This window comes from Pseudophryne corroboree, chromosome 6, assembly GCF_028390025.1.
Source record: "Pseudophryne corroboree isolate aPseCor3 chromosome 6, aPseCor3.hap2, whole genome shotgun sequence".
NCBI classification, from domain to species: Eukaryota; Metazoa; Chordata; class Amphibia; order Anura; family Myobatrachidae; genus Pseudophryne; species Pseudophryne corroboree.
In genome coordinates, this window is record NC_086449.1 from 580,416,369 (window position 1) to 580,439,570 (window position 23,202).

The following is a 23,202-nucleotide window of genomic DNA, read 5'->3' on the forward strand; positions in this document are numbered from 1 at the left end:
ATAGATGCAAAAAAACTAGCGTGGTATACTGTAGTAATCCCTATAATGAACAGATGTGCATACATCGAGCAGATTTAAGGTGTCTTATCTGAATGTTGTCATTTAGGCTTCTCAGAACACAGGATAAATATTCTAAGGGATATATTAACATCCATTAGTGGGCTCACTTCCCTCAAGTCCTGCTGTTTGATTGGGAAACATTTGTTTAGTGTAGTGTTTTCCAAGTCCAGCCTTCAGAATCTCCAACATATTTCTATTTTAGGCAGTTTTGTCTGTGAGAACAGGTAGGTAAATGACTGACCCAGCCAAATAATATAAAACTCCTAGCATTATTAAAGAAATTCTCAAAACATGACCTATAGAAGATTCTGGGGGGCTGGCTGCTTTGGGAGAGACTGGTTTAGTGTCAACATTAGCTGCCCACTCAGGTTCTTGCAGATGTTTGTTAATACCTATTTACATATGTTACACTCTACAGTATGACCTTTGGTTAAGTTACAGAGTGTCCTATTATCAGAGCCGTAACTAGGTGTGTGCCAATGGTGCCTTGCCCAAAGCGCAAATGCACTGAGGGCGCACCATCGGGCATGACACCCGCACGGCCGTTAGCTCCAGGTCCAGACTCACTGCTGAAGGCGGCGCCGCCTGTGTCCCGCTGAAGGCGGTGCCGCCTGCGTCCCGCTGAAGCCGCCGCCCGCCCGCCTGTGTCCCGCTGAAGCCGCCGCCACCCGCACTGCTGTGTCCCGCTGAAGCCACCGCCGCCCGCCCACCTGTGTACTGCTATAGCCACCGCCTCCGCCCGGACACCTGTGTCCCGCTGAAGCCGCCGCCCACCTGTGTCCCGCTAAAGCCGCCGCTGCTGCTGTAAGGTCCCGGCAGCGCTGTGGCTGAGGTGTGTGCCAGGGCGCTGCTCTTCTCATTTGCCCAGCGGCAGCCCTGGCCTGCACGCCGGCTCGGCCCCCATCCCCTGCAATTCGGGAGAGACGTCACGTGATGACGTCAGACATCTCTCCCACACTGCCCTGCGCCCTGCCCCTACTGCTGCACAGCGAGGAGCTGCCGAGCTGGTGTGGTTGAGGAAGGAGAAGACTGTGACGCTGTCTGCCGTAATGTGTAAAAAGCGGACGCTGTCTGCCGTAATGTGTAAAAAGGGGGACGCTGTCTGCCGTAATGTGTAAAAAGGGGGACGCTGTCTGCCGTAATGTGTAATAAGGGGGACACTGTCTGCCGTAATGTGTAAAAAGGGGGACGCTGTCTGCCGTAATGTGTAATAAAGGGGACACTGTCTGCCGTAATGTGTAAAAAGGGGGACGCTGTCTGCCGTAATGTGTAAAAAGGGGGACGCTGTCTACCGTAATGTGTAAAAAGGGGATGCTGTCTGCCATATGTCTGCCATAATGTGTAAAAAGGGGACGCTGTCTGCCGTAATGTGTAAAAAGGGTTACGCTGTCTGCCGTAATGTGTAAAAAGGGGGACTGTCTGCCATAATGTGTAAAAGGGGATCTACCTGGTGTAGTGGCGCTACTGTGCGGCGTAATTTGAATAATGGAGACTACTGTGCACCGCAGTATGAATTGGTATTATTTTGTGGCCACACCCCTTCCCTATGAGGCCACACCCCTATTTTTTTTGCGCGCGCCTATGGTGCGCACTGCCCATATTTTACATAAGGGGGGGGCAGGCGCCAATGCCGTTTCTTGCACACAGCACTAGAATGCCTAGTTACGGCACTGCCTATTATGTACATGTTTCACTCACATCTCTATTTCTTTACAGTGGTTATACCGGAAACTGCTGTTTTTAATACTGAAGTCGCCTCTGTGAAGGTACTGTAATTCAATGTTGTTGATTTTTAATCCTGTGCCCTTTTCAATGTGTACTTTCCTGCTGTGTTTAATTAATTGTCCTGTGGATCCACACTTTTTCTAATAAACTATAATTTCCACAAAATTGAATACAGATTATCTTCAGATAGAATTGTATACCTTTTATAAAATTAGGCCATAAATATATATATATATACAGCTTGAGTATCCCATATCCAAAATGCTTGGGAACAGAAGTATTTGGGGTACCGACATTTCAACGCCATGCAGAGCGTTTTCCTCAAGGTACCATGCTGCAAAACAAGCACACAGTGACAAGCTTACCTTTAAATAAGGTAGTGATTCAGATTCCTCCAAACTTGGTGGCGGGAGAACGGCTGGAGGAATCTGAATCACCACCTTATTTAAAGGTACCTTGAGGAAAACGCTCTGTGTAGCGTTGAAATGTCGGTACCCCATATGCACATTGCACTTTAACATGATTTAAATATACCTGTGTGTGAAAATCTGGTGAGTGCCACCTGTTTCCTGCATGCTACTACTTGAGGGGGGTAAGCAGACCCGACCCAGGGATCCCATATCTACTATATATATATATATATATATATATATATAATATCCATACTCAGGTCAACACCGTCTAGGTCAACACACATTAGCTCGACACTGAGTAGGTCAACACAGGAAATATGTTGACATGAACAAGGTCAACATGAGTTTTTCAAATTTTTTTCGTAATTTTTTTGAACTTTTTCATACTTTTTATACGATCCACATGGACTACTTTTGGGAGCGGTAATGGAGCGAGGCACCTTTCGATCGCCATGCGAGGGGACATGGTGCACTAACTGGGGTTCCCCACCACTTTACGAAGAAGACGACACACAAAAAAAAAAAACTTTTCCATGTCGACCATGTTCATGTCGACCTAATGGCTGTGTCGGCACATTTCCTGTGCTGACCTAGTCACTGTCAACCAATAGGTGTCGACCTAATGTGTGTCGACCCTTATTCCCATATAAATATATATACACACACACACACACACACACACACACACACACACACACACACACACACACACACACACACACACATATATATAAAATGGGGAATATAGTATTTGTTAATTATACAGGAGCCACTTACCAGCAGGCACACAGTGCTTAGCCTATCTTCAATAACCCCGCCCCCAGACTCCCATTGGCTGGTTTCACAGGAGTCTGGGAGCAGGCTTATTGAAGATAGACAGGCTGAGAAGTGTGTGCCTGTGTCTCGTGCTGCTGCTGCTGATCCCAGGGTAAGGAGCCAGCACATATGTTACATACAACTTGATATGTATGTTTATATGCACTGGCCGGCTCCCACCTGCAGTCTTTGGTCGGCGCTGCAGCCCAGGGGCAGTAGCGGACGCTGGTCCCACTGTCTTAGGGTCCACCCCCTTCCTCTAAGGATCAGGTTCCAGACTGTGCACTTCAATTATACATTATATATATATATATATATATATATATATATATATATATATAATTATATGTTACATTATACTGCAGGACTATGCTGTATTTTCTACAGTGCATTGCTGTTATTAATATGTATGTATGTATGTATTGTATGTAGGTAGGTAGGTAGGTGTGTGTGTGTGTGTGTGTGTGTGTGTGTGTGTGTGTGTGTGTGTGTGTGTGTGAACATGGGCCCAGCCCATACACTCTCTAATGGTTATCCAAGCCTCTGTGTTAGCTTGTCACACCCACACTGGGAGCTGACCATGCCACTGTATTTCCTTGGTGGATGCTTTATGCCCCAGTCTGACACTGAACTCACCTCCGGACTTGCAGATTTTTGTACACAGCACTACAGGGATGCAAACGCAAATCTGCAAATCCAGAGGTACCGTAAGTTTATTATACAGCCACACTTACTCACGCCACACGGGAACCTGTGGCTAATAGGATTAACCTCTAACGAGATGAGTACAGCAGAAATATGGCTGAAAATCAAATAGGCAAGTACAGCATGGTTTCCTTTTGTGGCGAGAAATCCAGACTAAAGGGATACTAAACGGTACATGTCCACCATAATTTCAGGTGCCATTGGGGGTAATTCCAAGTTGATCGCAGCAGGAAATTTTTTAGCAGTTGGGCAAAACCATGTGCACTGCAGGGGGGGCAGATATAACATGTGCAGAGAGAGTTAGATTTGGGTGGGTTATTTTGTTTCTGTGCAGGGTAAATACTGGCTGCTTTATTTTTACACTGCAAATTAGATTGCAGATTGAACACACCACACCCAAATCTAACTCTCTCTGCACATGTTAAATCTGCCTCCCCTGCAGTGCACATGGGCCCTCATTCCGAGTTGTTCGCTCGCAAGCTGTTTTTAGCAGATTTACTCACGCTAAGCCGCCGCCTACTGGGAGTGAATCTTAGCATCATAAAATTGCGACCGACGTATTCGCAATATTGCGATTACACCTCTCTTAGCAGTTTCTGAGTAGCTTCAGACTTACTCGGCATCTGCGATCAGTTCAGTGCTTGTCGTTCCTGGTTTGACGTCACAAACACACCCAGCGTTCGCCCAGACACTCCTCCGTTTCTCCAGCCACTCCCGCGTTTTTCCCAGAAACGGTAGCGTTTTTTCACACACACCCATAAAACGGCCAGTTTCCGCCCAGAAACACCCACTTCCTGTCAATCACATTACGATCGCCTGAACGATGAAAAAGCCGTGAGTAAAATTCCTAACTTCATAGCAAATTTACTTGGCGCAGTCGCAGTGCGAACATTGCGCATGCGCACTAAGCAGAACATCGCTGCGATGCGAAGAAATTTACCGAGCGAACAACTCGGAATGACCCCCCATGGTTTTGCCCAACTGCTAAAAAAAATTCCTGCTGCGATCAACTTGGAATTACCCCCATTATTACTACAAGCTGAAACGCTAGTCAAATGCATACATAGGGGGTAATTCCAAGTTGATCGCAGCAGGAAATTTTTTAGCAGTTGAGCAAAAACAGGTGCACTGCAGGGGAGGCAGATATAACATGTGCAGAGAGAGTTAGATTTGGGTGTGGTGAGTTCAATCTGCAATCTAAATTGCAGTGTAAAAATAAAGCAGCCAGTATTTACCCTGCACAGAAACAAAATAACCCACCCAAATCTAACTCTCTCTGCACATGTTATATCTGCCCCCCTGCAGTGCACATGGTTTTGCCCAACTGCTAAAAAATTTCCTGCTGCAATCAACTTGGAATTACCCCCATAGTTTTGACTTTTTTCTAATGTGTTTTCTTGTGCTTTAGAGATCATTATATTAGTTTCAAATGGGCAGAAAGGTGGTAAATACAGGGAAATTAAACAAGAAGCAGTCAGTAAATTTTTCACTCAAGTGACAAATGCAAATGGATATGTAGTCATTTGAAATAATAATTCTTCATGCCACATCTGTTGACATTTATTTTAAATGCGCTAAAAAGTCATATAAATGTATAATTCAACAGCCAGTTAGTTAGTAACCTAAAGGTGTTGAAGATAAAATGCCAAGACCTAAATATATAATTTCCTTACTAATGCTACAGTATATCCTTGTTAAACATGCTCCGTCTGGAAAGGGTGCTCTATATGGTAATACTTTCTTAAGGCTTTCCATGAACTTCAGTTGAGGACATATTTATCAAAATTGTTTCTCCTATAAGAGCCTGTCCTGGCGAACAGCTGTAAGCATTGTGATGGGTTGGGTATGCGGGACAAGCGGTCAGGAGACCGCCGTTCAGCATACTGATGCCGGGTTCCCGGCATGTAGATGCCCACGGGGGAAACGAGCGTAACAAGCTCCTTGCGGGCTTGCTGCGCTCCCCACTCTGCGGGCTTGGTGGTGACCTGCGGTCACCAAAGGTTCTATTCCCACTCTATGGGTGTCATGGACACCCACGAGTGGGAATAGTCCCTGTTGGTCGGCATGTCGACCGACAGCATTATGAGGGGGCGGAATGTAGGGGGAAGTATTGTGCCTGCCGGTCACATAACTACATCCCATTGTGATAGCGTCAAGCTGTCTTACTGCTTCCTGGTTCTGGTCCCCAGCAGTCTAATGCGCATGTATGGCCATCAACTGGCACATGCGTCACTGGAGGGGGGGGGCTGAGGTTGGCAGAGAGGGAGCCAGAGTTATCCTATAGCTAGCCTATTACAGCCAAGCTCTGGAATCATTTATATGAAATCTGACAGCTTTGCAATAAAATCTGTGGGGTAGAGATGAGCGGGTCGGTTCGTTGAGATCCGAACCCCCCCGAACTTCACCTTTTTTACACGGTTCCGAGGCAGCCTTGCTCGGTTAACCCGAACGTCATCATCCCACTGTCGGATTCTCGTGAGATTCGTATTCTATATAAAGAGCCGCGCGTCGCCGCCATTTTCACTCGTGCATTGGAGATTGAACGGAGAGGACGTGGCTGCGTTCTCTCCCTGAAAAGCTCCGTATCTGTGCTCAGTGAGCTGCAAATATCTGTGCTCAGTGTGCTGAAAATATCTACGTTCTCTGCCTGAAAACGCTCCATATCTGTGCTCAGTGTGCTGCAAATATCTGTGCTCAGTGTGCTGCATTGTGGGGACCACCAGTATATAATTATAGTAGTACAGTACAGTAGGCCATTGCTGTATCTTGCAGTTCTGTGCTGTATCTTGCAGCTCTGTGTCAAGTATACTATCCATATCTGTGCTGCATTATTGTGAGCAGTATATACTATCCTACTATATACTATATAGTAGGACAGTGCAGCATTTTGGTGACCAGCAGTATACATATACTACAGTACAGTAGGCCATTGCTGTATCTTGCAGCTCTGTGTCACTTCTAGTATCCTGATCAGTGCTCAATATCTGCTGCATTGTAGTGACCAGTATGTATACTGTACTGTGCGACGTGTGTTATACACCTGGTGATTTTATACACCCTGTATACTGTACTGTGCGGCGTGTGATACACCTGGTGATTATACACCCTTTATACTGTACTGTGCAACGTTTGTGATACACCTGGTGATTATACACCCTGTATACTGTACTGAGCGATGTGTGAGATACACCTGGGGATTATACACCCTGTATACTGTACTGTGTGGCATGTGGTACACCTGGTGATTATACACCCTGTATACTGTACTGAGCGATGTGTGAGATACACCTGGGGATTATACACCCTATATACTGTACTGTGTGATGTGTGAGATACACCTGGGGATTATACACCCTACATACTGTACTGTGCGATGTGTGTGATACACCTGGTAATTAATTATACACCCTGTATACTGTACTGTGCGACGTGTGTTATACACCTGGTGATTATACATCCTGTAATCTGTACTGAGCGATGTGTGAGATACACCTGGTAATATCTGTGCTCAGTGTGCTACATTGTGGTGACCACCAGTATATTATAGTAGTACAGTACATTAGGCCATTGCTGTATCTTGCAGCTCCGTGTCAGACTCAGTTCTAGTATCCTGATCAGTGCTCAATATCTGCTGCATTGTTGTGACCAGTTTATAGTAGTATAGTGCAGCATTGTGGTGACCACCAGTATATAGTAGTACAGTACAGTACAGTAGGCCATACCATTATCTTGCTGCACCGTGTCACTTCTAGTATCCTGATCAGTGCTTAATATCTGTGCTCAGTGTCAGTGCTGCATTGTGGTGACCAGTATACTACAGTGCAATAGTCCAGTGCTGTTCTCGCTGCTCAGTGTCAGTTCTCCGTAGTATCATCAGTATAATCAGTTCTCAGTATAATCAGTGCGCTGTTAGACGTGTGCCCGTTTTCCGCCATTAGTGCAGTGGGATTTAGACAATTGATGAAGTTATTGTGTCCCCGGTACAAAATCCCATCTAGATTCCACTTCACTAGGCAGGCGATAGCGAGATTTTACCAGTTAATATCAGTGATTTATAATTATTAATTACAGTGATCTTGCTAAATAATTCCAGTGATTTTGTTATTTTCTTCCAGTGATTTGGACCAATAATACCATTGATTAGAACGAATAATTCCTGTGATTTTGTCATTTTCTTCCAGTGATTTGGACCAATAATACCATTTGCTGTGATATTGAGGTGTTTGTGTCGCTTAGCTTAGCCATCCAGCGACCACAGTGCACCTCTTTTTCTCTTTTCTTTGCATCATGTGCTGTTTGGGGACTATTTTTTTAAGTGCCATCCTGTCTGACACTTCCGTATATGTCCAGTGGTACTGCCATTTGATATAATTCCCGACATTACTGCCATTTAATTCCAGTGATTTTGTCATTTTCTTCCAGTGATTTGGACCAATAATGCCATTGATTAGAACAAATAATTCCAGTAATTTTTGTCATTTTCTTCCAGTGATTTGGACCAATAATACCATTGATTAGAACGAATAATTCCTGTGATCTTGAGGTGTTTGTGTCGCTTAGCTTAGCCATCCAGCGACCACAGTGCACCTCTTTTTCTCTTTTCTTTGCATCATGTGCTGTTTTGGCAATTTTTTGAAGTGCCATCCTCTCTGCCACTGCACTGCCACTCCTAGATGGGCCAGGTGTTTGTGCCGGCCACTTGGGTCGCTTAGCTTAGTCATCCAGTGACCTCAGTGCAAATTTTGGGACTAAAAATAATAGTGTGAGGTGTTCAGAATAGACTGGAAATGAGTGGAAATTATGGTTATTGAGGTTAATAATACTATAGGATCAAAATTACCCCCAAATTCTATGATTTAAGCTATTTTTGAGGGCTTTTTGAAAAAAAACACCCAAATCCAAAACACACCCGAATCTGACAAAAAATTTTAAGGGAGGTTTTGCCAAAATGCGTCCGAATCCAAAACACGGCCGCGGAACCGAATCCAAAACCACAACACAAAACCCAAAAAAATTCCGGTGCACATCTCTACTATGGGGGCTGTACTGTGAATGCATATTCAAATTGTGCCAATATTTCATAGATTTCAGTGTATCCAGTGGCAGATCTACATAGAAACTAATGAAGCTTAAGCTTCAGGGACCCTAATCCCAGAAGGTCCCTGAACCAACTTTTTTTTTATATAAATATAATAATATAATATAATATAATGGATTTTTCAACAAAGTCTGTAACACCACGACAACCAGGCTTCTAGTACAGCATAGCTGCTATTACAGCTTATATGCGCGTTGCTTAGTACCGCGGGAGCTGCTGGGAGTTGTAGTCTAGCTGTGCGATTTGAATCAGAATCACAATTCACTTTAATGGCAAGTACATTGTCACATACAAGGAAATTAATTTGGTGAGTTTGGTACATATACAAGGTATAGCTTAAAAGTTTGAAAAAACAAAAATTACAATAAATATAAATCTATATATATAAAAGGCGAAAAAGGAGATTGACTCATCACAATATCTCTTAAACCACAAGGCATACAATCTTGAAACTTGGCAGGTAGCTTCTCCTTAGGTCCCAGGTGCTTGCTAAGAATCGGTTTTACAAATGTCACTGTCCATCCACGGAAATCGACAAAAATGGATGTGTGTATGTATGTATGTATGTATGTATGTATGTATGTATGTATGTGTATATGTATGTTCCAGCATAACCCCAGAATGCCTGCAGCAATTTACACCACAATTGGTACACATGTGACTTACAATCTGGGAATAAACACTGTGGGGGGAAAACACCCCTAGTACCCTAGGGGTAAGGCGACAGCACACAGTATTTCAGCAGACAGCATAACTCTGGAATGCCTGGAGCAATTTACACCAAAGTTAATACACATATGACTTACAATATGGGAACAAACACTCTTGGGGTAACACACCCCTAGCACCCCTAGGGGTGGGACAGCAGCACACAGTATATCAGGAGACAGCATAACTCCAGAATGCCTTGATCAATTTACACCACACTTGGTACACATATGACTTACAATCTTGGAACAAACACTGTTGGGATAAGACACCCCTAGCACTCCTAGGGGTAAGGCAGCAGCACAGAGTATTTCAGTAGACAGCATAACTCTGGAATGCCTGGAGCAATTTACCCCAAACTTGGTACACATATGACTTACAATCTGGGAACAAACACTGTTGGGGAAAGACACTCCTAACACCCCTAGGGGTGGGACAGCAACACGGAGTATTTCAGGAGACAGCATAACTCCAGAATGCCTGGACCAATTTACACCAAACTTGCTACACATATGATTTACAATCTGGGAACAAACATTCTGTGGGTAAGACACCCCTAGGGGTGAGGTAGCAGCACAGAGTATTTCAGCAGACAGCATAACTCTGGAATGCCTGGTGCAATTTACACCAAACTTGGTACACATATGACTTACAATCTGGGAGCAAACACTGTGGGCATAACACACCCCTATCACCCCTAGAGGGTGGTCCAGCACCCCACACTATATCAGGACATGCATGATATGTCAGTGACGACAGGGCTGCATGTGACATGATGTGAGGAGGTGGATGGAGCTAGCAGGAAGCCACATGCTGAGAGTTATATAGTGGGAGGAGCAGGGCCCCAAGCAGCACAGAGTATATTAGAATATACATGATATGTCAGGCAGGACAGGGCTGCATGTGACAGGGGCAGTGACATGATGTGAGGAGGGGAATGGAGGTAGCACTAACCCACACACTTAGAGTTATATAGTGGAAGTAGCAGGGTCCCCCAGCAGCACAGAGTATATCAGAAGATTCATAATGTGCTATGCTATATAAGAAACTGTAAATAAATCAATCATCTCACAGGGGCACTGACATGATGTGAGGAGGGGAATGGATGCAGCAAAAAGCCACAGACTGAGAGTTGTATAGTGGGAAGAGCAGGTTCCTTTGGAGGACCAAAAAGGGGTCCGGCCACTACATAAAGTGGGTCAGAGAAGCAAGATATGCCTATATACTAGATGTCCAACCAACGTAAATTAATGAACAACTATAATTCTAATTTACCATCCTCATCCCGTAGCAGGGTAAATTCCATAGTCAGTGAGTGTCAGAGGGCTTATTGATGACCCCCACTGTGATGGGGAAGAAACTGTTCATGTGGCATGAGGATTTGATCTTGATATAATGAAACATTTTTCAGATGGAAATATCTGAAAGAGATGGTGACTGGGATGGGAAGGGTCAGCGATGATCTTCCCTGCCCTCTTCCTGGTCCTGGAGTGGTATAGGTCCAGGAGAGATGGCAGGTCACAGCCGATAACCTTCTCAGCTGGCCATATAATCCGCTGTAGTCTGTCTTTGTCCTTGGCATTGGAAGCAGCATACCAGATGGTGATTGATGAGCTGAGGATGGATACAGTGATGGCCGTGTAGAACTGGACCATCATTTTCTCTGGCAGGTTGAATTTCTTCAACTGCTTCAGGAAGAACATCCTCTGCTGCGCCTTCTTAATTATGGAGGTGATGTTCTTCTCTCCCCTAAAGTCCTTGGAGATTATTGTTCCCAGGAATCTGAATTACTCCACAGAGTTATCTGGTAAGTCACACATGATAAGCAGGCAATTAGTGCAGGGCTCCTCCTGAAATCTACTTCCATCGCCACAGTTTTTTGAGCATTCAGCTACAGGTGGTTCTGGCTGCACCAAGAAATTAAGTAATCAAACTTCCCTTCTGAGCTGAAGTCCACAAACAAGATACTGGCATATGCGTTGGGAGAGTCTAGATGTTGTACCATGTAAACTGTGTCTACTAACCTGTTGGCTCTGTAGGCGAAGTGCAATGGGTCAAGAAGGGAGTTCGTGGTTTATTTGAAGTGGGTGAGCACACGGCGCTCAAAAGTTTTCATTACCACAGAGGCCAGAGCAACTGGTCTGTAGTTATTAAGGCCTGTGATCCTTATCTTTTTAGGGACTGGGATAATGGTAGATGTTTTGAAGCAGGCATGCACCCTGCATTTAAGTGTTAAAGATGTCTGTGAACACTGGGGACAACTGGTCTGCACAATGCTTTAGCATAGAGGGGGAGACCGCATCCGGTCCAGCTGCCTTACGTGGGTTCTGTCTCTTAAAAAAGTTTAACATCTCTCTCTGAATGGAGGGAGATGTAATGGGGGAGAGGAGTTGGCTGTCTGAGTCCATGAAGTGGAAAGGGGTATTGGAGAAATCCGTGTATGCCCCATAGCGATAGCCGCGCATCGCTTTCGCCGGTACTAGATTGGCCTGCATGCGTCCTTTGGCCTCCTCGATCACCTTGCCAAATGTATACTTAGCAAATAAAAACCTGTCCCTGTCTCCACTGTTGAATTCTATCTCCTTCTCCAAACAAGCTGTCTGAGTCTTGCTATGAACTAGGGTTTGTCATTGTTGTAACTCACCCTGGTGCGTGTTGGAATATAAGCACCCTCACAAACACTGATGTCTGAGGTCACAGACTATGTATATTCATTCAGGCTATTGGAGGCAGTCCTAAACTTTTCCGAGTCTGTGTTTTCAAGACAGTCACAAAGTTCCTCCACTGCTTCTCTGTTGCTCCAATTCTTGCCTCTCCTCATGGCAGGTTTAGAAAGTTTAGTTTCAGTGTATACGCCAGGATCAGATGAATAAGAGCATGGTCAGATAGTCCCAGAGCCACTCGGGACACTTTAACAGTGATCCAAAACCTTCTCCTCCCTGGTCAGACATTTAATTAGCTGTTTATATTTGGGGAGATTATAAGATAAATTTTCCTTTTTTTTTTAATGCAATATTTTTATTGGAAGGATGTCAAATAAAACAATACAGACCAAAAAGGAAATGATGATGCAAGACAAAATCAGAATAACGTACAGGATATCCCGTGGGATATACAATAACAAGGTACATCAACAATAAAAATGTCGACAACAATTTTCTGTATAAAAGAGTAGGTATAAAAGAGAAGAAAAGAGAAGAAAAAAGAAGAGAAGAAGAGGAAAGAGAGAAGAAGAGGGGGGGGGGGGGCGGAGACCACTATGGCAGGTTTCCGGGACGTACCATATCATGAGGGTAACAGTCACAGTCAGCATATCTACACAGAGTGAACAGTTGAACATCCTTCCAGAGGCAGAAGCAGAACAACTCCAATACAATATGTCACATCTGAGTAATAGGAGTATTAGTGTAAGAAAACCATGGTTCCCAAATCCTCATATATTTATCAGACCTATCCCGTAGGGAAGCCGTGATTTTCTCCATCGTGGAGATGTACCATACTTTGGACAACAGCATGCCCATAGGGGGAGCAGTGGACTTTTTCCAGCATTTAGCAATCACACATCTGGCGGCATAAAGGATTTGGAGTACAAGGTTATTCACAATACTACTGAGATTAGGTAAAGGAAGGCCCAGCAGTGCCATCCAAGGGCCCAACGTTACCTGGGAGCAGAAAACAGAACCAATAAGGCTCTCCACCCGGTCCCAAAAGGGACGGATTCTGGGACAGGACCACCAAATGTGTTTAGTATCTCCTATTTGGCCACATTCTCGCCAACATAATGGGGAAGACCCGGGGAAAATTCTGTGAAGTGTAGCTGGTACTAAATACCACCTGGTGTATACTTTATAGGAATTTTCCTTTATCAGAGAGGAAATTGAAGACTGTGCAACAATTTGTCTTCTGATTTCCCAAGAGTCTTCCCCAGGAGAGGGGCCTAGGTCCTGTTCCCATTTGCTTTCATGAGACAGGGCATCAGTCGATTTCAATGAGCGTAATAGACTGTAAAGAATAGAAATGATACCCTGTCGCATAGGAGAATAAACACAGAGTCGTTCAAAAGGGGTAAGTTGGCGGACAACCTTAGAGCTTGGAAGGGAACTTAAGAAAGAGCGGAGTTGTAAATACTTGTACATTACAGGTTGGGTGATACCATATTTATCCTTCAAGGAATCTAAAGAACGCCAGGAATTGCCATCAATAAAGTCGAAGACCAGTCCTGGTCGCTGGTTCAGATAAAACCATGAGTGAGATCGTAAAGTGGAGCCGGGAGGGAAGTGCCGGTTATCCCAAATAAAGGTGATGTGAGACGGGAATGTAGAGAGACTATAGTGCCGAATGCAGGAAAACCACAGGGAGCAGGTAAATTTTGTGGTAGGGGCACACGTTCGCGCCTTCTGGTTAGGTTGAACAGGTGTAAGTAAGGATACCAAAGTGGAGGTCTTAGCTAGCAGGAGTTCAATTTGTACCCAGGGTAAATGGGGGGGCTTGAGAGAACCAGGTTAGAGCCTGGCTCAAGTGAGTAGCGTGATAATATTTCCGAATGTCCGATAAACCTCTGCCTCCAGCAACTGGGTCTAAATTTTCCTTTTTAAAGTCCCCAAGCACAATAACTGGGGAGTCCTGGTTCCCTCTCTCCACTCTTAATATTTGGCCGGCCAGTATAAAGGAAGCAAAACCACATGGATAATAATAAAATAGCGTGAACCATGTATCCGCTTTAAACTACAATTCCCGACAATTTGGAAAAGCACTCTGCGCTAATTCATTCTATCAGGTCTTAAAATAAAATGAATTCACATAAATATAAAATAATTTTCTTTTATTAAAAAATGATCAAAAGATCTTTAAATTGATGTATATATAATATAAAAGATAATTCATACAACAGACTAAGTATATACATAAACTGTCATGCCACTAAATTAATATAAACTATATTTCTATTTCTATTTGCCGGCTTTTCATATACCTATAGATATAGTAGATTTCAATGGAGGTCAATCAATTCACATAATATATCTAGATATAAAAATGTCCACAATGAACATATAAGACAATCCTTGTAATTGTAGTGAACGGTAAAAAAATGTCCTCAAACCATTCACTTAGCACATGTAGAGAGACCCGGTGTTAATTAATTTCATTTAGCTATAGCTAAAAAGTCCCAGCAGACTGATTGTGCAAAGTAGCAAGAGAAACTCTGGAGAGCCTTATGGGGCTATCAGCATATGTGAGCGCTCACCCTCCATCTTAGTTCGTATGACGGATCGATTGGACGTACACTGTGTGCCGGTCGGGTGCGGCTAGGAGGCTCCGGACATCTCTGATCTCCAACTTGTAATTGCCGCTGCAGTCCCAGAAAGCCGCTGATGGATTTTGCTGGCGTCCGGCGTTACACAGGGAAATATGCAGGGATATCCTTAATGAATGGTACTGTCACCAAAAGTCCCTTCTTCCTCTAACGCGTTTCGCTCGTTCCTGGAGCTTCCTCAAAGAGTCTATGAGGAAGCTCCAGGAACGAGCGAAATGCGTTAGAAGAAGAAGGAACTTTTGGTGACTGGCTTTCTGGGACTGCAGTGGCAATTACAAGTTGGAGATCGGAGATGTCTGGAGCCTCCTAGCCGCACCCGACCGGCACACAGTGTACGTCCAATCAATCCGTCATGCGAACTAAGACGGAGGGTGAGCGCTCACATATGCTGATAGCCCCATAGGGCTCTCCAGAGTTTCTCTTGCTACTTTGCACAATCAGTCCGCTGAGACTTTTTAGCTATAGCTAAATGAAATTAATTAACACCGGGTTTCTCTACATGTGCTAAGTGAATGGTTTAAGGACATTTTACCGTTCACTACAATTACAAGGATTGTCTTATATGTTCATTGTGGACATTTTTATATCTAGATATATTATGTGAATTGATTGACCTCCATTGAAATCTACTATATCTATAGGTATATGAAAAGCCGGCAAATAGAAATAGAAATATAGTTTATATTAATTTAGTGGCATGACAGTTTATGTATATACTTAGTCTGTTGTATGAATTATCTTTTATATTATATATACATCAATTTAAATATCTTTTGATCATTTTTTAATAAAAGAAAATTATTTTATATTTATGTGAATTCATTTTATTTTAAGACCTGATAGAATGAATTAGCACAGAGTGCTTTTCCAAATTGTCTAGCTGGTTCCCCTATTAGAATAGGAGACCTCTTTTTTATATATGCCTACACAAGCATATTTGACACTCTGCAGCTGAATATAATATAAATCCTATTTTGGTTTATATAAATATAGGCAAAATAATAGCATTCTGTAAATTACAATTCCCGACAGTCTGCAGAACTTCTCTTGATGGCATTCCCAAGAATGGCAGAGCTTGAGAGGGTCCGTCCTAGGAAGGAGGCTGGAAGCAATGAAAGGTGAGAAGTAGCCCAGGACATGTATGCATCTAAAAAGGTAATTAGGTAATTTTTCTGGTGCTGAGCGATGTGTGCTGTCAGCTGTTTATTGAAGAGAGGGGTGAAAAGAGAGTGCTATGAAGTGATTAATGAAGTGGCAATTGTGTGAGATGATTTTTGAAACAGGGGTGTCTGTGATGTGATTCCACCCCACCATTTGGGCCTCGATGTCCTCGCAAAGGTAGCAAGGCCCTTTGGACCTCGTTGAAACTTGCCTTATTGTTGCTGGTTGCGAAGGGGCCCCCATAACAGTTCAAGCTTCAGGGCCCCAAAAATGTAGATCCGCCACTGAGTGCATCCATGGGCATAACTTTAATGGGTGCAAGGAGTGCCATTGCTGTGGGACCCAGAGCTTAGGGAAGCCTAGACCCTTGTTTTAAAGTTGAATACCAATTTCCCAGATTTGCCTGCAATGCAATTGGGCCTGATCCATTGCCCAGCCTGAATTGTGTGACATTGGATTTTCAGTGAGAGGAGTGTGTAGTGGATGTTATAATGTTAAGGGGGCACTGAATTGTGGCATAATTTGAACTGGAGGCCACTGTAATGTGGCATACATCTGATCTGCTCATTGTAATGTCGAGGGCACTATAGTGTTACATAATAAGAACTGGGACACTTTAATGTGGCACAATATGAAAAAGAGACACTATAGTGTGGCATAATATGAACTGGAGGGAGCACTGTAACGTGGCATAGTTTGAACTGGAGGACACTCTAATGTGTCACAGTATGTACTGTATGTATTATGTCATAATGTGAATTGGTGATAATGTGTACTGGCAGTCCTACAAAGTGACATTATGGTGGGGTCTTTCCGAATTGATCGCTCGCTAGCTAGTTTTAGCAGCCGTGCAAACGCTATGCCGCCACCCACTGGGGAGTGTATTTTAGCTTAGCAGAAGTGCGAAAGCATGTGCAGCCGAGCTCTGCAAAAACAGATTGTGCAGTTTCTGAGTAGCTCTGAACCCACTCAGCACTTGCGATCACTTCAGCCTATTCGTGTCCGGATTTGACGTCATACACCCGCTCAGCGAACGCCCAGCCACGGCTGCGTTTTTTCAGACACGCCTGCGTTTTTGCAAACACTCCCTGAAAACGGTCAGTTGATACCCAGAAACGCCCCCTTCCTGTCAATCTTCTTGCGACCATCAGTGCGACTGGAAACTTCGCTAGAACCTGTGCACAACCACAATGGGCTTTGTACCCGTACAACACGTGTGTGCATTGCGGGGCATACGCATGCGCAGAAATGCCGATTTTTAGCCTGATCACTGCGCTGCGAACAACGGCAGCTAGCGATCCCCTATGTAAACTAGGGAACTGTGATGGTTCATAAAATAAACTAGGGCACTACCATAGGGCATAATATTAACTAAGGCCCTACTATGATTCAGAATATGAACTAAGGCACTGTTATGGGGCAAAAAATGAATAACTACTGCAGAGAGGGGTCTCTCAAGAATCATTGGGATAGGGGCCCCTTCAATATGTTGTTTTGGGGCCCACAAAGTTCGAATTATGCCCCTGAGTATATCTCAGACATACAGCTGGACAGGGCAAATGAAAGTAAGGGCATGTTTAAGTGTAGCACACCCCCTGCAAATGTGACCTAATGAAATTTGAAGACATTTATCTTGGAGGGTTTGAAATCACCAGCACTAACATATCACTGCACATTTAGGTTGGATCACTCCTGAAATCCCCTGTGCAGTTTCGCCGATAATCTGGAAACTGCGCATGTGCAGGACCCATTCTGTGCATGTGAAGAAAGGGTCTTACATTCGCATCGCAGTAATGCCAACACCTCAGCCTGATTGACAAATGCAGCAAGGAGGTATGTACACACCTCCTACTGCATTTGCATTGCTATGGATTGCATTTGCAAAAATTGCAATCCATGCCGAAAGATGGCCATAGCAAACAGTTTTGTTCTCCAAACCAACAGATTTATTATCCAGCAGTTTGGAGAGTTAACACTCAATCACTGGTGATGGGTCGTCATTTCAAACCCCTAAATTGCATATTGCTTATGTTTATTATACCCCTTTAACACAGAAAATTAAATTATCAGGTAAAGCAGTTCTACCCGGTAATTTCATGAAACACGCGGGTCCTTTTTCTGTGTGAAAGGGTCAACCGGGTTGAAATTCCCGGGACTTCGACCCAGGAATTTACCAGGGTTGGAGGCCTGGGAATATAGACCAGGGTTGACCCTTTCGCACAGACAAAATACCTGTTTTGATCCGCAAATTACCGGGTCGAAATTCTTGACTCGGTAATTTGCTTCCCTGTGTGAAAGGGGGGGGGGGGGGGGAGTCAGACAGAGACCCGCAAAATCGAACCTGCAATTCAGAGCCAGGTAATTGACGGGATTACTGTCTGAAAAGGGTATTATAAAGGGGAATTAGGGACTTCCGGTTCCAGCTCCCATGTGATCGGGTGCCTGGTGTGTGAGCTCCGCTGCAGCCCCAGCTTTCTCAGCCCGCACAGCCGTGCCAGCGGCTCCATTCTAGACGGTTCCCACACTAATGTGAGGGGACCATCCCCAGCACCTTATTGAGAAGTTTCTCACCTCCCCAATGCCTGCCAACGATCCTGCTCAGAACGGAGGCACGCAGATTCCAATATGGCCGCTGCACCTGACATGCTGGAGAGTGCATGGACGCTGGAGGATAGCTCTCAGCCTGCTTCCCCTGATGCTGCCGCTCCTGTCACATATGGAGATGTGGTAAAGGCAATTCAGGTAACAATGGGGCCCCTCATGGATGCTCATTCTGCAAGTTAACTCAGGTGGCTAATTATTATTATTATTATTACTACCAGTTATTTATATAGCACACACATATTCCGCAGCGCTGTACAGAGAATATTTGCCCATTCACATCAGTCTCTGCCCTAGTGGAGCTTACAATCTATATTCCCTATCACATGTACACGCACACACGTTCATGCTAGGTTTCATTTTTGCTGGGAGCCAATTAACCTACCAGTATATTTTTGGATTGTGGGAGGAAACCGGAGTACCCAGAGGAAACCCACGCAAGTACAGGGAGAATATACAAATGCCGCACAGTTAGGGCCATGGTGGGAATCGAACCCATGACCTCAGTGCTGTGAGGCAGTAATGCTAACCATTACACCATCCATACTGACCAATGATATTATGTCTCAGCTAAAGCAACTGTCACAGAGAGTGGTAACTACTGAGCATCGTTTAGGGAAGGTATTTCAAGATGTGGCTGAATTGAAAACGTCCACTGGCACCTTGTAAAAATTATATTATCAAGTGATGAATAAATTAGATGACCTAGAAAATAGGTAATTGTGGAACAATCTCCGCATTATGGGCTAAGCAGAATCCCTTAAAGGACCAGACTTCTACCGCTTTTTACAACTCTCCCTCCCAGAATTGCTGGATATCAGAGATGAATGTGCTGACTTAGTGGTGGAGAGGGCTCATCATTTGGTACCACCCCGGACGGGCCAGAATGCCAGGCAATGCATAGTGATCTTTCGTTGTTTGAACATTCTGCTTAAAGAGGCTATATGGTCTGCTTCAAAGAGACACCATGATCTTACATGGGACCTGCGCCTTTTTCAAAATTTTTCAGCAGAAGTGTCGCGTGCACGGAAAGACTTTTCCCCCGATTTGTTCCAGCTTGGTTAAGGAGCACCAAAGGTTTGCACTACTGTGCCCAGCACGCCTCCGCAACTTCGAGGCGGACACTTTCAGGGACTTTACTAATGTTGCTGACGCTGATGGTTTCTTATCGGAAAGGAGGAAATCGATGGCTCCACCTTCTCCCGGTTCTCCCCGTCTGGATACATGAGACTGAGGCCTTAAGTTATATGGGTGTCTATGATTATTAGCTTACTGTTTTCGGAAGGAGCAGCTTGCAAGTTCACTGTATACTTACTCTTCTGAGAGGGGTGCTGTCTGCCAAGTATATGCTGTCCTATTATTCAGTATTAATGTGGCAGGTCCTGTTTTTTTTTCAGGTTGCTGGTGGGATTTTTCTTTTTGACTTTTCATGTAGGCTGGGGTGTGCTAGGGGTAAGCATGCCATGATTTATTTTATTGTTATGCATATGCTTATGACTGGAGGTCCCTATGTCTCTGACAGATGGGACAAGTTAGTGTCCAAGGTCTTGCTATATTTCTTTGTCTTTATGTTGATGTCCCTTTATATAGGTTATGTATGCAACAGCAGGTCTGTTGCTTTCCATATGTGCTCACCGTTTCAGTTTCATGCATGTTATAACCTGTTACATATCATACTTAGCATTTAGCACTTGGAATGTGGGGGGTATAAACTCCACAGCTAAACGAAAGAAGATTCTTATGTACTTGAATAAGCTTCGTATGGATATAGCGTTCCTACAGGAAACACGTCTCCTCCCTCCGGAGATGGCCAAACTGAATGCGTTACGCTGGTCTGTTTTAGCTTCTGCCGCATACACTTCTAAGGCCCGAGGTGTGGTCATCTTGATTAAGCAATCTTTGTCCCATATTCATTCCGTACTTGCCGACCCCCAGGGTCATTATGTTATAGTTGATGTCTCCATAGAAGGCACTCGTGTATTACTATGCAATGTGTATGCTCCCTTCGCACGTCCTAAAGCTTTTTTTCTAGATGTGTTACACAACCTGTATGATCATGCTGACTCATCTATCATATTGGGTGGGGATTTTAATGTGGTGTCCTCTCCCACTTTAGATAGGAATATTCCTTCAAAGATAGGAGGTCACCACACCAAAATTGGTATCCCCTATTTGTCTCATCAGTTAAAGGTGGTGGATGTGTGGAGGGCGTGCTATACTCCGGAACAGGATTATACATGCTTATCTGCGGCTCATAGCGCGCTCTCCCGCATTGACTATCTTCTGCTGTCCAAAAATATGTTTCCAAAAGTTGTGGATGCTAAAATAGAGACCATTAGCATTTCTGACCATGCTTTGAGTTGGATGAAACTATCGGTGCATACTGATAAGGGCCCCGTAAGGCAGTTGGGCTTCCCAGCACATCATGCAAACTCTCTGAAATTCTGCAACATGCTGGAAGCAGCATGGCTGGATTATAGACACAATAGCACCTGCTATGCGAAAGAGAAGCCGCTAATGTTTTGGCGGGCTTCTAAACGTGTTATACGGGGGGTGATTCTCTCATATTGTGCCCATAGGGATAAAACCCTAGATGCTTCCTATTTAGCAGCACAGGCTGACCTGACTGCTTCCTTTCAACTGTTTAAATTAACCCCTACTCCAGCACACAGGGCTGATTATAATCATAAGAAGGCAGTTTTTGATAATGTTCTGTCTCATTTAGAGGCTAAGCATACTTTTACAAAAATACCACTTTTTTATAGATATGGTAATAAACCGGGCAAGTTATTGTCTTTCTTGTTAAAGGGGCGCCATCCCCCTTCCGTGATTAAATTCCTCCACACTGGGGAAGGTAATAGTGTTTGGTCTAATGCACAGATCACTGAGGTTTTGAGTACATTTTATTTGCGGTTATATTCCCAGCCCCATATTAATCTGTCTAATAAGGAAGCTTTTTGGTCTAGTCTCACACTGCCTTAGATGTCTGCTATTCAGGCATCCTCCTTAATGGCCCCAATTTCTAAGGAAGATGATGATAAGGTGATTAAGGCTTTGAAAACTGGCAAGGCCCTGGGGCCGGACGGCCTATCTACTGATTATTATAAAATATTATTGCCCCATATATGTGAACCGTTAAAGATTTTTTTTATAACTCTATACTTTCGGGGTGAAGCCTTGCCCAGTCATTTTAATTCAGCATTTCTTAGGGTCTTCCTGAAGCCAGGCCGGGATCCTGAACTCCCAGAGTCCTATAGGCCCATTTCATTGCTCAACACAGATTATAAAATTCTTACCAAGGTTATAGCCGACAGATTAAAGCTTATTTTACCATCTTGTTAGGGTCTCCTGCCCTGTGCTGCCACGTCGTCATGGCAACCGGGAGACAAGTGCTAGTGGAGTAACCTGAGCGCAGCTGATACTCCGGTTCGGGTCTTTTGCTGTGCAGTGGTTATAGGCTCTGTGCACGGCAGGGGATCCGGTGCTGGTTTTTGTGCTCACAGTCTGTGAGGTCTGAGTGGGGCGTGGACAGCACCTGCTTTATAAGGCCTCTTTTCAGGGTAAGCAGATGCTGCTGAATCTTTGTTGGTTAGTCAGTTCATGAAAGTTAGCCAGTACTGTGTAGCTTTGTATTTGTTTGTTGCTTACTGCAAATAGGCCTGGGGATTTGGTATTACACTCTGCCAATCCAGACCTAGCAGTAAGACTGGAGTCAGTCGTTTAGCTTGCTGGGGTTCTGTTACTACTCTGTGAACTTAGCAAGTTTGCGGCTGTATTCTAAGACTTGCCTGTCTAATCCTGTCTCACTGTGCTAGGTGTCAGGGGTCAGTTTAGTGGCAGTAAGCTAAAACCTGTGCACTGCAAGTGAGAAATAGGATTGTGGAGACTCTCCTTGTGTCTATCATTCCATCTCTGACCAAGGAGTTTACTGCCACACCCGTTGGTAACCCTTTAGGGTTTTGCTGTTGCCCTTAGCAACAGCATTTCGGGTTCTCTATGTATTAAAACACAACATCTTGCTTTTTCCATCTGTGCAGTTCTAATACAAGGGAGATACCCAGTTCCTTAGCCTCTGGGCTTCTCTGTTCACTTTGTGTGTATTTTGTTACCCTATTACCTTCTGTGTACGTTATGTCATATTCCCCAGTTTGTCTGTGAGTCCATTTGTTTTGCATAACAGTTCAAACACCAGTACATTCCTGCAGACACTGGAGTGCATAACAGTTCTGACACCAGTACTTTCCTGCAGGCACTGGTGTGCATAACATATTCAGCAGCCTAATACTCCTGTTGAAATTTTGTGGGAATATGGAGCATACCCCTCAAAATACGTTGCAACAGGTGGTCGATCAGGTGCAGGTCCTGACTCGACAATTTAATGATTTGTCCATTAAAATGCACACCTCCCAGGCTGCTGGTGGAGCTCCCGCAGCAGCAGCACCTGCAGGGGTTAAGGAGCCGAAAGTAAATCTCCCGGATCGTTTTTCTGGAGATCGCTCGCAGTTCTTTTGTTTCAAGGAGAGCTGCAAGCTATACTTCCGGCTTAGGCCTCAGTCTTCTGGGTCGGAGATTCAGCGGGTGGGCATAGTGATTTCCTTGCT

General features: G+C 44.3%; 1 protein-coding gene across 1 annotated transcript in view; it reads left to right on the forward strand.

Annotated features, from left to right (window-relative positions):
• The window catches only part of CDHR2 (cadherin related family member 2), a 314,955-nt gene that overhangs the window by 215,190 nt on the left and 76,563 nt on the right, over positions 1-23,202 (forward strand). The window contains exon 17 of the mRNA XM_063927912.1: positions 1,777-1,826. Coding sequence (XP_063783982.1) covers positions 1,777-1,826 — 50 coding nt within the window. The remainder of the gene's footprint in view (positions 1-1,776; positions 1,827-23,202) is intronic.